We start from the raw sequence: 14,955 nt of genomic DNA, 5'->3' as shown, positions 1-14,955 counted from the left end.
GTGACAGCCTCAAACCACTGGAGAAACAGATAGTGAACAGTAAGAGTTAACTATGTCCCAACATGGACAGATGCCCAGTATTTGTTCCTGTCCCCCACAGTCTTTTTCACCAGGTCCATCATTGCAAACCTCACACAAGGCATTTCATTGCAAAGATTGATGCTCACGAGCATCATCTTCTTTTTTCAGTCTGATGATGTTCAGAAAAGACTCAGCCTTCATGGCATCAAGTGACTTGGTTTGTCTTCTAAACCACCTTTGGATTATTGTCGATTCTCACATCTATTACTTTCTTAGGAAAGACCAGTTGTTACTTGGGTAAATAATGTGATGGTCCCAGGTGGCTGAGTGGCCTAAAGCGCATGCCTTTACCAATCACTGCCATCTCACCTTTGTCCATGTGGGTTCAAGTCTCTGGCTCAGCCAATATGGGTATGTGAGAAAGCTTGCCAGTAGCTTCCCATGTGTTGGTGGTTCTTACTGGGGTTTTCCCTAGTTCTTCCTCCACCATTTATACTGCCTGCCATATATAGCCTATCGTGTACTGAAAAATGGTGTTAAACCAACTGTAACAACATTAGAGTATGGGCTACTTACTGACATTCTTGATTTGCTTTGAAAGGCCATTTCAGTACCAAAGTATCTTTTTTTATATACCTGCAACAGCTGTTAAGTTCATCCTTGTGGTGCTGCTTGGCACAGCTGCTTAATTTTCCCCTTTCTTGACCCAGATATAGGCAGTGACATGTTGGGCATGGAACTGTTATACTTCCTCTATGCATCCAGATGGAAGTCCTTCCTCAGCACACAACAAGTGCTTTGAAATGTCATAGCAATAGGACCTATGGGTTGTTCTTTGAATAATATTGTCCTTCCACATGTGATTGAAAACATGAGCAACTACCCATTTCTCAAAGCAGTCGGTAGGCAGTAACAATCTGTACATGGTTTAAGAGCATCCAAGATATACTATTCAATACTGAGGTTCTACTTCCTGGTGTGTTGTCATAATTGGATGTAGCATATCTGGCTATGTGCTTTTGACTTTTTTGGGGTCAAGTTCATCCTGTAAATACTTTGGAGTAGGGGTCCTGCGATGTACAATGATATTCTGAAAAAGGTCTAATGAATTCATTAACATCAGAGCCAAACAGATAGACATTCCCCTACAGCATACTGCAGATGGATCACCTAGAACAGTGTTAGCCTTACCAGTGCCTGTATCCCTCTGATCGTCGCTGACAGCACATAGCTTGCAGATTGTTACAGACGGGGCTACATGCAATACATTTTTTATTATTTTATTTTTATATTTGTTTAATTAATATTAAATTTGGCAAAATTATGCACATAAATGGTATAAATTTCATGCTACATGCAGAAATAAAACTCATGCAGAAAGGTTAAAATAAATGATTTACTTAACAATTTCCCTCTCTTGCTATCAGTAACCGATAAAATCCATTATAAATTCACACCTTTATAATTAACACCATCAACACATGAAATAATTCCATTTTATGTAAACAGAAATCCACTTGTCATCTCTCTTGCAAACTTTGACCTCATGTGAAAACTGCAAAGAGATGGGCATATTTTCCTTGCCCTTTACTTACCTTTCTTTTTTAGAATCCTCCACTGAAAATTTAAAAACTTTTAACATAATATATCACACTGCAATATCATTTTCCTGGTAGTCTCCTATAAGTAATTTTGCCAGATGCATCTTAAAATCAACTACTGTGTGTGCTTTTGTCTGTCTGTTCTTGCTCTGCTTGACATGGTGATCTGATTCTCTCATTAGGATGAATCCATTGGTGACTGTGATATCAAACCAAAAGCAAAAAAGGTACAACCACCAATTTGTGGCTGTTCTGTATTCTCAGCTGGTCTGCTGGGTCCACTCCATTCATGTTATTGTTGTACTCGGGCATGATGGATGGTGCTCTATTTCCCTGACTTCTCCATTTCTGTACTTTCTTCTCTTTGGCTGCTGGATCTTCCTCTGTTGATATGGTGTAGTTGTGCTTCTTGTCCATCCGAACACAGGCTGTTAATTCCCCTCACTGTACTATCTTGAATTCCCCTTGAACCCTCATGTCTCTCTTATTAAGATGCTGTATACAGTATCTTCTGTTGGATCTTACCTTTCCACACGCATATGTACCTTTCTGTAGAAGCCTCTCAAATAAATCTAGACTGGTGAAATAATTGTCTTCATTTACTATGTGGTTTCTTCCCGAAATCATTTGTATTAGATCCATCACAACATGTGTTGCTAATCCCACTTTGGTACCTGCGTCCTTAGCTGTATACTCTGGAAATTCATTGGTGTAGCCGTTCACTGGATCAACTCTTATCCATACCTTGATTACATACTTTGTTGGCTTGGTTGGTAGATACTGGCGAAACGCTAACCTGCCTCGAAATTTTATCATGGCTTTGTCTCCATTTACATTTGTATGGGGATTTTAGTTTTCTAAGCAGCTGTTTTCAACTGCATTATACACTTGCTTCACATGATGCAACTTGTTGTGACCTGGTAGAAGTCTGGGGAGGGGTTATGGTGACTATCATTTATATGAAAATATTGTGACATTTTAACAAACCTATCTATCATTATCCTCCTCACACTCCAGTTTCCAAGTAGGGCATCTGTTGAACAGTACATGGCTGTCTCTGGGAGCTGAAGAATACCCATCAAAATTCTCATTCCCAATTATGCTTTCATTTCTCTCTCTCAGTAAAATCTCTCCAGTTTGGGTCTTCTTTCTCCTGCTTTCATCTTGCATATAGATTTGTCTCGCCACAATCAGCTGAATCTAAAATGCTGGGATAAAGAAAAACAAAATCAAATTCATTTGCATCTGGGTCTAAATCCTTGCTCAGCCCTGGTGTTGGTCCTGTGAATGGCCTCTTGCTGATGTGTGTTCTATAATTTATGACCCATCAATCACCTCTTCTTTCATTTTCTTCATTTTCTTCAACATCCTTATTTTTGTCACTCCCGCTGTTGTCATCAATGGGTATTTCAATATCACTATCAATCCCAGGTGATGAAAATCCTGAAAATTCTCCATCAGAGTCTGTCTAGTAAATGTCTACTCCAAGTTGCTGATTGTTGTCGTTTTCCATCATTGTCAGATCTAAATAATTTGAATATTTCTGCTACTATCAAAGTAAATTTTTTGTACCTTTGTTCAGCAGTGTGCATGCTATCTGTGTAAGCTATAAAAATTTGTGGTTGAACTGCCTGCATTATTATGAAATTGCTTGAAATCACTTTAACTCATCGTATGGGATACAGGCATAGACTAATACTGCCACTCAAAAGCAGCACCTGGGTTACAAGCTAGATAAACTGTGCCACATTATCGTGGCACTCGGGAGATGGGGAAGGTAAAGTATGAGGAGTGATTGTGGTAGCTGGGGTTAATGAGTTAAACCATTGAACTAATTCTATTGCATTTTGTGGGCAGAAAGATAAGATTTTTAAATGTATCCTAATTTAGTCGGTAGCATTCACAGTCATCTGCAGAAGCATATTTCTGGATAGATTTCCTGTTTGTTGAAAGCATACCTAGTTATCAGCTACTATATTTATGCCTGTGACTACTCTCCATATGTCTTTCATTTTGTCAAATAATGTGTCTCCTGTCCAATAAAAACAAAAATTCTAATGTCTCTCAGCTGCTGGATTTCAACAATATTCATTTTGATAGCTGTAGAATTTCTTTTTTAACTATTGATGAATTAACTGAGTATTTGATTACTCATGTCAGTATTTGATTACTCATGTCAGTATTTGATTACTCATGTCAGTATTTGATTACTCATGCCAGTATATGATTACTCATGCTAGTATTTGATTACTCATGCTAGTATTTGATTACTCATGCCAGTATTTGATTACCCATGCCAGTATTTGACTACTCATGCCAGTATTTGACTACTCATGCCAGTATTTGATTACTTATGACAGTATTTAATTACAAATGAGAGCATTTGATTACTCATGCTAGTATTTGATTACTCATACCAGTATTTGATTACTCATGCCAGTATTTGATTACTTTTGACAGTATTTAATTACTAATGAGAGTATTTGATTACTCATAGCAGTATTTGATTACTCATACCAGTATTTGATTACTTATGACAGTATTTAATTGTTGTTGTTGTTGTTGTTGTGGGGTTTAACGCCATTTTTCAGAACGCGATAGGCTATACATGGCGGCCAGTATTGATGATGGAGGAAGAACCCAGGAAAACACTGGAAAGAACCACCGACCCACGAGAAGGAACTGTCAAGCTTTCTCACATACCCACGTTGGCTGAATCCTAGACTAGAACCACTGCAGACAGAAGTGAGATGGCAGTGATCCCTAACAAAGAGCGCTTTAGACCACTCGGCCACTCGGGGCCCCCAGTATTTAATTACTGATGAGAGTATTTGATTACTCATAGCAGTATTTGATTACTCAGATCAGTATTTGATTACTCATGCCAGTAATTACTGATGTCAGTATTTTATTGCTCATGCCAGCTCTACTGCCAAGGAACCAATGTTGACGTTTTTAATTACTTAAAAGATTTTTGTGAGTATAAAGTTGGTATTGTATATTTGGAAAAACTGGTTTCAGTATTTCAAGTCAAATATAATAAATTATACAAAACATAGTTTTCTATATACTACGCAGTATAGTCCTTGTATCTTTTATCCCTAACTTAGGCAGTCTTCTCAAGTGTATATACAAGCTATGATTAATTTTGCTGCTACCTTAATCTCATGTTTAGTGACCTCTGTATGCATTAATTTGTATTTTAACATATTCAGATTAATGCATATATTTACATATATTATTTGTGGTGTTCCATTTTGATGCTATGTACATGTATTACAATACTATAGCCAAAATTAAACCATGTCCTATATAGACATAAGTGTGTTTTGTTTATTTACGTGTATTGATTGATTGATTTGAAACATTTCTTATCCCACAGGCAATAATTGACAGTTAATTTAATAATTTTTCAGAGTCAGCAGAAGTAACTAAGAATTGGTTGATCTTTCTGGACTCGATGATTATTTTTCTTGCTTGTGTGTCCTGCATACTTTGCCTTAGATCTCTTTGGAGAGGAGAAAAACTTAAACAGGTAAATATAAATATAAATATATTCATATACAGAATAACACACATGGACATGTGGAATTTGAATGCTTGGAAATGTTTATGTGTTCATTTTTAATAACTATACTGCTTAAATAAAAATATACAGCTGATCTATGTACAAGTCTTGTACAAAAATCTTTTGCCCAACCATTTATTGCCTTAAAATTATCATGGTCCATTGTTCTAAAACAGTACATTTCCACCATAAATCTGCCTGAGCTGTATACCACCGTTTGTCAGATGTCACTGGGGTGCATGTTCATATTGAATGCCAGTATATTTTGGTATTATTAAACCAGCGATACAAAATAATGGCAATATAAATTTCTTATAATTTAGTATCATATGATATTGACATAAATTTTGATAAAATGTTGCAATGGAACTCTATTCTATTTATAAATTAATTTTATCAATATTTCTCCACATAAAATATTGTCCAATTCAAAATAGCCTATTAAATTTCATTCATGTACCTTCGGTCATCTGCTTCAGTAACATTTATATTTTGTTTCCCTGGGATGTTGCAGGATGGATAATTGGAAGTTACATTTATGTGAATCTGTATCCCTTTGAAGCTTTATCTTAATTTATCAATAAATAAGCACCTTGCTAACACTGATGAATCAATGACATTGACCATGAGCAGCAGGTGTTTCAAGCTAAGTATGACCTGGTGAAAAATTCAGAAGTGTGTTTGTCTATATGGACAAAGTTTGCTCCATGAATGAGAAAAATGTATGGGAATATTGATGAGGCAATTGCTGTGTGCAGAGTATGTGAGGCTCATGTTAAATTTTCATGTGGAATCAAAAATCAGACTACAATATGAACAAGGACCATCCAGGGAAAATTGTTCATTAGATTTATTTTAGATTATTTTTTTGCATTCACTTTATTTCAGTAAATTAATAACAATATGTAACCCTTCTTAAATCAATATATTGAAATAGTATTGCAATATTTCACTTAATATTGTAATATTGCATTATGATTTTCAATTCAGTACCCACCCTTAATTTGTCACTAGTCTGTATACCATCATTTGCCACTAATCTGTATACCACTATTTTGCCTTTAATCATTGTACCATCTTTTGATTCCAATCTGTACACCACCATTTTCCACCAATCTGTATACCATCATTTGCTATAAATAAATCTGTATACCATCATTTGCCACTTATCTACATACTATCGTTTGCCACTAATCTGTATACCATCATTTGCCACTAATCTGTATACCATCATTTGCCACTAACCTGTATACCATCATTTGCCACTAATCTGTATACCATCATTTGCCATTAATCTGTATACCATCATTTGCCATTAATCTGTATACCATCATTTGCCACTAATCTGTAAACCATCATTTGCCATTAATCTGTATACCATCATTTGCCACTAATCTGTATACCATCATTTGCCATTAATCTGTATACCATCATTTGCCACTAATCTACATACTTCAACAAATGCAAAAGGTTCAAAATAGTAGTTGATGTTCATGAAGCATCCCGGTTCTGTACGAATTGCTCTTCATCTCACTTGTACAGTGTGTGCAGTATGGACAGAGAATACATTGTCTAATGCTCTTAGAAAACAGCTCAAGGGCTGCTAAAAAGAGCAGTATCTATTTCTTCTCAGTACAAGGTACTGAACCTATGTTTCAAAACATCTGTCTTGGTGAGAAGTTTCTTCAACTAATTGGCCTGTTCATTGTGGCAGCAGGTGTGTTACACATTGGCTGCCTTTACATACACTCATTACAAATGGCTCACAGTAGGAATACCACTCAAAAATAAACAACCAAAAAACACAGTTTGTACAAAGGACATTCTGTCAGGTTGGGGAGCACACTTGGTTCTGAACTTTATGATGGTCAGTGGCAAGTGGACATATAGAGAGATAGCTTTTCACATCATCCTCCTGGAAATGAAAGCCATACTAGGGGCATCCATCAGTTGGGTAGAATGCTTGCATGAACATACAATCCTAATGCTGTCGGACAATTCATTATTGATCACGTACCTCCTAAAAAAGATTGGGACGAAATCACCAGACCTTTCTGTCATGGTATTGGCTTATATTGATAAATATTGAGCTCTGTAACAAACCAGGATGACTCAGTGTTTTAGCCAGTTCATTGTCAAGGAGGGGACATGTACTTTACACAGAGTGGTCTCTATCCTTCTGTATTCAATTGACATTGTTCCCTATGGGGTAACTTGATGATAGATCTTTTCATGATAAGGTAAAACAGCAAATTCCCCAACTTATCCCCGTTTTTAGACCCAGAAGCGTGGGCTGTTGATGCTTTATCACTCAGCTGGGATAGACTGTAGGCCTATGCGTTCCCTGTTTCAGTCTTGATACAAATTAGCTCAGAAAATGATTCACACAAACTGCCAGATAGTTCTGATCAATCGTCTATGATGGGACAAATCCTGGATCTGTTCTCCCAGACGACAGACATACCCAGGAAAGTCAAGGCCACCTCTGTATCCCAGATCACTTTTGTTCCATCTATGTCCAGAGAAATTACTCCTTCACCCTTGTTGTTTTTTAGGGATGCCTTGCACAAAAAGAAGTTTTTAAGTTCAGTTGCGGAGAGGATTACAACAGAGCTGGAAGGCCATCCAATTGGCTTATGAAGCAAATGGAGTGTCTTTCATAATTAGTGTTTTTAAAATTATGACACATCACTCTGCCTACATTCCTCACCTGGCCAACTTCTTCCTCTTTCTCTTTGAAGCCCCCATCACTATATAGGGATACCGGTCCATGATCTTGGAAATATTTTGACATCATGGAAGATGTTGGACACATAAGGACATTTCTAACTTGGTATCCAGTTTTGATCTATCCAGACCATGCTTATTCAATCACTCTCCAAAAAATGGTATCTTGCCTTGGTGTTGACATGTCTTAAATCATTGAAGTTTGAGTCCCTGTCGTTCACATCCATCAGTCAGTAGGACTTGCTTTTTGATAGGTCTTGCTTCAGCATGCCGAGTCAATCAAGTACATACCCTCTCCATGGACCCGAACTACATGCAGTTCCATCCCAGTGGATCTTTTGCCCTAATGACACAACCTGGTTTCATTGCCAAAATCAGATTGCCATCACCCACCAAGAAAGTATTTGTCCCCCTCTTTTAGATTGATACGTTGAGAGAGGTGAAGATCCAAGCTCTGATATGCAGTCTCAAAAATTATCTGAAGGGTTGAAGAATATCTGCAATGGCTGAGCCTGACGTTTTCTGACTCACAAGTCTGGAAAGCAAGGCATAACACCACAAGTGCTAGCCACTTAGTTAAAGGGAGTTATAAAATTGGTGTTCACTGACTTATCTCAGGGACAGGTATGCCTAATGTAAATCTCTGCTAATGAAATACATGCAGTTTCCATGAGCCTGTCATTCAGACATAATGTCTCCATTCAAGACATAGTGGAGCCATTTGGATGGCATGCCCAGATCAATTTCTGCAGCTTTTATATGTGGGCATGGCCTCTGAGAGGAGAGAACTGAACCTTATTGGGCCAGTGGTTGCTATACAGACAGTGCCCTCACCATATATGATAGCACAACCTCATAACTTGGCCACTTTCGCTGGATTCACCTAGGAAAATCTTTAGAGGTGAGACCGGTTTAGTGCAGAGTCTTATAGGGATGTCCTTGCATGTGTATAACTAAGGTCTACCATTGTGCTAAACTAACATTAGGAGAATTTCATCCATTATGCATGCTCCTTCCTGGGTGTTAGAGATAGAGGTAGGATGCTCAGCATTTCCTCTTCCTTGTACCTGTTCTCCTAATGTGATCTGGTCATGGATTTGCTTGTGGGGGGGGGGAGAAATTTTTTTGTAAATTAAGTTTCTCTTATAACATTTAGCAGATCACATTACAAATAATCCCTCCCAATCTTCCCCACAAGCAATTTTGAAGGCCTTGCTCAAGTAAAAGAAACTAGTTTAAACAGGATATACCAGTAGCTACCTATGCAGTAGAAAGGGGAGTTAACTTGTAAGAATTGCTTCCCTTTGTGTATGTAATATATCGACAGAAAGACGTTTTTCTGACTTTCCAGGAGGGCCGGATTCGGAGGTAGCAAAGAAAGTTATCAAAAGTAATGTGATCAGATAAGCATTAAAAGAGAAACATAATTACTTAAAAATTTGCTTTACATCACATCGTTCAATTCTTGTTGAACTTTTACAATTTATTGGGTAACCCACCTTCATGGTTTGTGTGCCCTTTATTGGGCATTAATCTAAGTCCTTCTGGCATGAGCATTTGTTATGAAATTGAAAGGTTTACATTATAAAAAGGGATTTTGCACTACTGGTCAAAGACCAATCAAAGACCAGAAGAGGTTATGGGATGGCCCATTGTCCATGGTCCTTCATCTGTCATTTGTCCATCCAGTTGCACAAGTTTGTTTTTGCTACTCACATGACACTACAGTGAGGATTGTCATCCTAGGGTCTAGTTGGATCTGAATGAAAATGGTTCTGGTCTGACATCGTGAAAATATTGTTATCGCTACTTCTTCTGAACAGAAAGTTATATTGACATGGGTTTTTCACCAGTAGACTTTTTTCATCATATTATGATTCGGTCTTGAATGGGCATCCATCTTGAAAATTGTGTAACTACTCCTTCTGAATAAATAGTCTTATCAACATGGGGTGTTCACTTTTGCTTTTGATGTCTGTTTGGTCCCAGATAAAAATGGTGCCCATATGTCTTTCAGATTGTTCACCATGGCAGCTGTCTTTGAAAATCTTGTTATTGCTTCTCCTCCTAAACTGAAAGTAACATTGGAATTGGGTTTTCACCAGGAGATTTCTTATGAAGTTGAGTTAGTCATAAATGAAAATGGTGCTAATGTCCAATATGGCCACTGTGGTAGCCATCTTGAAAATATTGCTATTGCTATGTTACCTGAATGGAAACTCATATCAGAATGGGTTTTCACTAGAAGACCTTTGTGGTTTCTAGTTGGTACTAAATGAAAATGTTGCTGCCCAGTCAACCACTGTGGACACTACACTGGCCACCTTGAAGATCTTGTTGATACTACTCAAGCTGAATTGATGGTCAGACCAGTTTGTGGCAGTGCCAGATTTAGGCATAAGCTAAACAAGCTACAGCTTAGGGCCACACAGTCTGATCTCACAGTCTGAAGAGGCCTATACAGCTTCCCATAGCTTAGGGTCTTGCTATTTCTAAATCCGACACTGGTTTGGGGTGTTTACTTAAAGACTTCTTATGATGTCTTTTGGTCCCAAATGAAAATGGTACCCATGTGTCTTTCAGTTTCTTCACCATGGCAGCCATCTCGAAAATCTTGTGATTACTACTCCAAATTGAACGTCAAATATACATTGGGTTTCCACCGGAAGTCTTCTTATGAAGTCTAGTTATTCCTGAATCAAAATTGCGCTAATCTGACATCCAGTATGGCCACCACAGTAGCCATCTAGAAATATTTGTTATCTCTCCTTCTTCTGAATGGGAAGTCACATTGACATGGTGTTTTCATCAGAAATGTAATTATAATGCCTAGTTGATCCTACATGAAAATGGTGTCAATCTGACCTCATATCTTTCAGCCATCTTGAATATCTTCTTGTTGCTATTCCTAAATGGAAAGTCATCAACAAATGGTTTTCACATGAAGTCTATCTGTGGGGTCTTGTTAGTCCTGAATGAAAACATCACCATCATGAAAATCTTTGTTAGAGCTACTCCTCCAGAATTGATGGTTGTATGAACTTAGGGTTTTCACTTTCAGACCTGTGATGATATCAGATTGGTCCTAAATGAACATCATATCCTGCAGACATCTATTTTGGCTGCTGTAATGAACATATTGAAAATCTTGTCACTTGTTGTCTTGAATGGCTGGCTATATTTGCACTGGGTTTACATCAAAGATCTTCAAATAGAGTCAGATTTGTCTGAAATGAAAATTGTGTTGATCTTATGTCCAGTACAGCCACCACAGTAGCAGATTTAAAAATCTTACTGCGAAGCAATATCAGATGGTTTCAGCACTCAGTAATTAAAAAGATCTGGTCTTGTCTTGAATTCCTAGTAATTGTTTTTGGAGAGTACAGTATTTGCCCCTTCAAGGGACTCTTGTTATACCCCGATGTGAATGTGTTATCGTTGTTTATTCATCTCTCTGTATGCTCATCTTTGTGTCTGTCACACCTTGGTTATGTCTTGCTTTTACGTCATTTTTTTTTTTCTCAGTTATTGTTAGCCACAGATTTATGTGATTTATTGTGTAAATGTGTACACACTAGTAGATCACCATCTTACCATCTTACCAAAAGCAAGTTACTGTGACCTTAATTTTGCACTTCATTGACCTTGGGTTAGTTTGGCATTTAGGTCAGTTTTTATTTCATTGTTAGTTACAGATGTATGCAGTTTTGCTTGTGAACATGCGTTTGTGATGAAAATGATACTGTTCCAGAATTGAATCACTTTGACCTATGCTTTATGCCTCTGTGATTTCATTTACATTTTGCTTTTAAGTCATTTTCTTGGGTATTATTAGCCACAAAGTCTGTCAGCTGTATAGGGAGATGCATAGTGAGCACAATGCCATGCTACCAAATGTAGGTCTGTCAGCTACATTTCATGTTTCAATGACTCAAGTTTTGTATTCTATGTCAGTTTCTCATGCACATTTGACAGCAGGGTCATAAAATAATTGGGTGGCAATGTATTTATGTTCTGTTAATGCATTTCCCATTTTAAAGTCAAATTCTGTTAAAATTATCTTTACATGTTCAGTTGGGGAGAGGCATGGGGCCATTAAAATGTTTTGAATAATCAAACGTTTTGAAGTTTAGATATGGTTTATAAAGTAGTCCTTTGCTATAACAATTAATTTTGAGTCTTTACAATTCATCATGACAATGCATTTTCTATAACAATCCATTTTGAGTCCTTGCAGTTCATTATAACAATGATTTTCTTTAACAATTAATTTTGAGTCCTTACAATTCATCATGACAATGCATTTTGTGTAATATTTAATTCTGAGTCGGGGGGCCCCGAGTGGCTGAGTGGTCTAAAGCGCTTTCCGTTACGGATCACTGCCATCTCACCTCTGCCTGCATGGGTTCAAGTCTCGGATTTGGCCAATGTGGGTATGTGAGAAGGCTTGCCAGTAGCTTCTCATGGGTCGGTGGTTCTTTCCGGGGTTTTCCTGGGTTCTTCTTCCACCATTAATACTGGCCGCCATGTATAGCCTATCATGTGCTGAAAATGGCGTTAAACCCTACAACAACAACAACAACAACAACAATTCTGAGTCCTTACAATTCATCATTACAATGCATTTTGTATAATATTTAATTTTGAGTCCTTACAATTCATCATGACAATGCATTTTATATAATATTTAATTTTGAGTCCTTACAATTCATCAGGACAATGCATTTTGTATAATATTTAATTCTGAGTCCTTACAATTCATTATAGCAATGCATTTTGTATAATATTTAATTTTGAGTCCTTACAATTCATTATAACAATGTATTTTGTATAATATTTAATTTTGACTCTTTACAATTCATTATAGCAATGCATTTTGTATAATATTTAATTTTGAGTCCTTACAATTCATTATAACAATGCATTTTCTGTAACAAAGTATATTCTTGATGTAGAAATGTTTTCTGAGTTCTAGTGTGGGTATCCATTTTATTTCAAGGAATTCGTAATAGCAAGGTGCATTAAGGCAAATGGATACTGAATAAATAGGCATTTACATGTATCTGAAGTATATGATATTGCACTGGTTGGTAAAAACCAGAAATTTGGATTATTTAGGTTTGAATAATTGGAGGTCTTTTATTGTTTCAGTCAACAGTTAATTTCTTCAGAAAGAGGTTTGGAAAGACGCTTTCTTTTTCTGATCGTATGGAGTTTTTGAATTTTTGGTATGTAACGATCATCATCAATGATTTGATGACTATTGTTGGGTCCGCATTAAAATTACAGCTGGAGACCAGGGTGAGTTATTTACTTAAATTTTACCTTATGTTCATATAAATGCTAAATTTCGCAGACCATAGTCAAAAGTCATATTGAATGTACGCATTTTGCTCAGGTTTTCACAGTTGGGTATCAGTCACTTTATACTACTATGTTATTAAATGAATGTTTTCTTATTGGTTACATTTTAGGTCTAAGGTCAGTCGTATTGGCTCATTTGGGGTTTTATTGGCCCAAGGCACTAATGAGGGCCTATAAAACCTTATTTGGTACAGAATGACTTATCAAGGACATCTAACAAGGCCAATAGAAAAATGCCCATTGTTTAGATTCTGCTACGTAAAATACAGGGGAAATAGAGATGTCAGTTTGTCTGCATGTCCATAAACATTTTTATTTATAGATAATAACCTCCCAACTGTTAAAGCTATTTCAACCAAACTTGGTAATCTTTTTTGATACATCGAATTGTCCATGACTGATAGCTGTTATGCTACCATGGAGACTCAGTGTTGCATATTTAGTCTTTCACACTTTAGCATGACTCCAAAATGACTGAGACTATCTTTTTGAAACTTGGTTCACATATTAGATTAGATTAGATCCTGATGTGCATTATGCTATATAAAAAAAATTCTTTTACATATGAAAGTTGATCAGAAAAAGTTCTTGAACTGTTTACAATAATTTTTGTAGTACTTCTTGAAAATAGCTTTCAGCTTAATGTACTTCACCCATCATGTGACCCATGTCCTGCAACAACCCATCAGATGACAGCATTCATAGCAACCCTTAGTTCTTCACTTTAGTAATGGTTTCTCTATCATGAACCATTCAGTTTTGCAAAAAGCCAAAAGTCACAAGGAGCTGATTCTTGGCTGTGTGGTGGGTGATTTAGGGTTTCAGTGCCAAGTTTTTTTAATATTGTGACTGTATGGTCTGAAACTCAAGTAACAGAAAGTGCAGAAACTAACAAGTTTTGTTAAAGTCAAAATATACTTTATTTCACTATAATACAAAATTAAAAATAATTTACAATATGGTGAATGAAATCCTAAATATTCTTAAAGTTCTCTCATGAGTCCAAAAGTATTGAATATTCCAAATGAATTCCAGAGGTACTCTAAATGAAGTTCAATCTATTGTGCTGATGTGCCAATAATCTTGATGTATCACAATGATATAATCCAAAATGGTTTTAAATTAATTCAGAACTGGTACTAAATCGTAAAGTCTGAACACTTTGTAATTCCATGAATATTTTAAATAAATAAATTAAATCCTCTCAAATGATCATAACTAAATGACATCACTAAGACTGCTGTTTATGCTAGGAATAATTATTTCTCAAGCCAACATCCCTTATGTAGAAAACAAAGAAGCAGTAACAGAAATGAAAGAGCAGTGTCAGATATTCATTTCTAGGAATAATTATTTCTCAAGCCAACATCCCTTATGTAGAAAACAAAGAAGCAGTAACAGAAATGAAAGAGCAGTGTCAGATATTCATTTCAGAACATTTGCTCTCTGTCAACAGGGTCCAGTACTTCAGCAGTTAGCCAATCAAAAATTATGTCAATCTTTTGTTTGCAATTGATAAACTTGTGACCTGAACTCAAATCACATCAAATTTGTCCATCTGGCCTCTTTTACACCTTCCAAGGTCAAGAAGGCCACATCAACATATTTACCTAACAAAATGACCTGATCTTTAAAGTACAAAAATTAGTATTTAATATGTTACTTACTAAAAGA

At 36.5% G+C, this 14,955-nt stretch overlaps 1 protein-coding gene across 8 annotated transcripts in view; it reads left to right on the top strand.

Annotated features, from left to right (window-relative positions):
- LOC149806369 (mucolipin-3-like) overlaps positions 1–14,955 on the top strand; it is a 133,091-nt gene that overhangs the window by 92,726 nt on the left and 25,410 nt on the right. For all 8 annotated transcript variants that reach the window (XM_089952204.1, XM_089952213.1, XM_089952196.1 and 5 more), the window contains 2 exons: positions 5,039–5,157; positions 13,069–13,218. In XM_089952204.1, the coding sequence (XP_089808330.1) occupies positions 5,039–5,157; positions 13,069–13,218 (269 nt within the window). The remainder of the gene's footprint in view (positions 1–5,038; positions 5,158–13,068; positions 13,219–14,955) is intronic.

The sequence above is a fragment of the Sinohyriopsis cumingii genome, chromosome 1 (assembly GCF_028554795.1).
Source record: "Sinohyriopsis cumingii isolate HCF-2022 chromosome 1, ASM2855479v2, whole genome shotgun sequence".
In the NCBI taxonomy this organism is placed as follows: domain Eukaryota; kingdom Metazoa; phylum Mollusca; class Bivalvia; order Unionida; family Unionidae; genus Sinohyriopsis; species Sinohyriopsis cumingii.
This window is presented reverse-complemented; position numbering and strand designations above follow the sequence as displayed.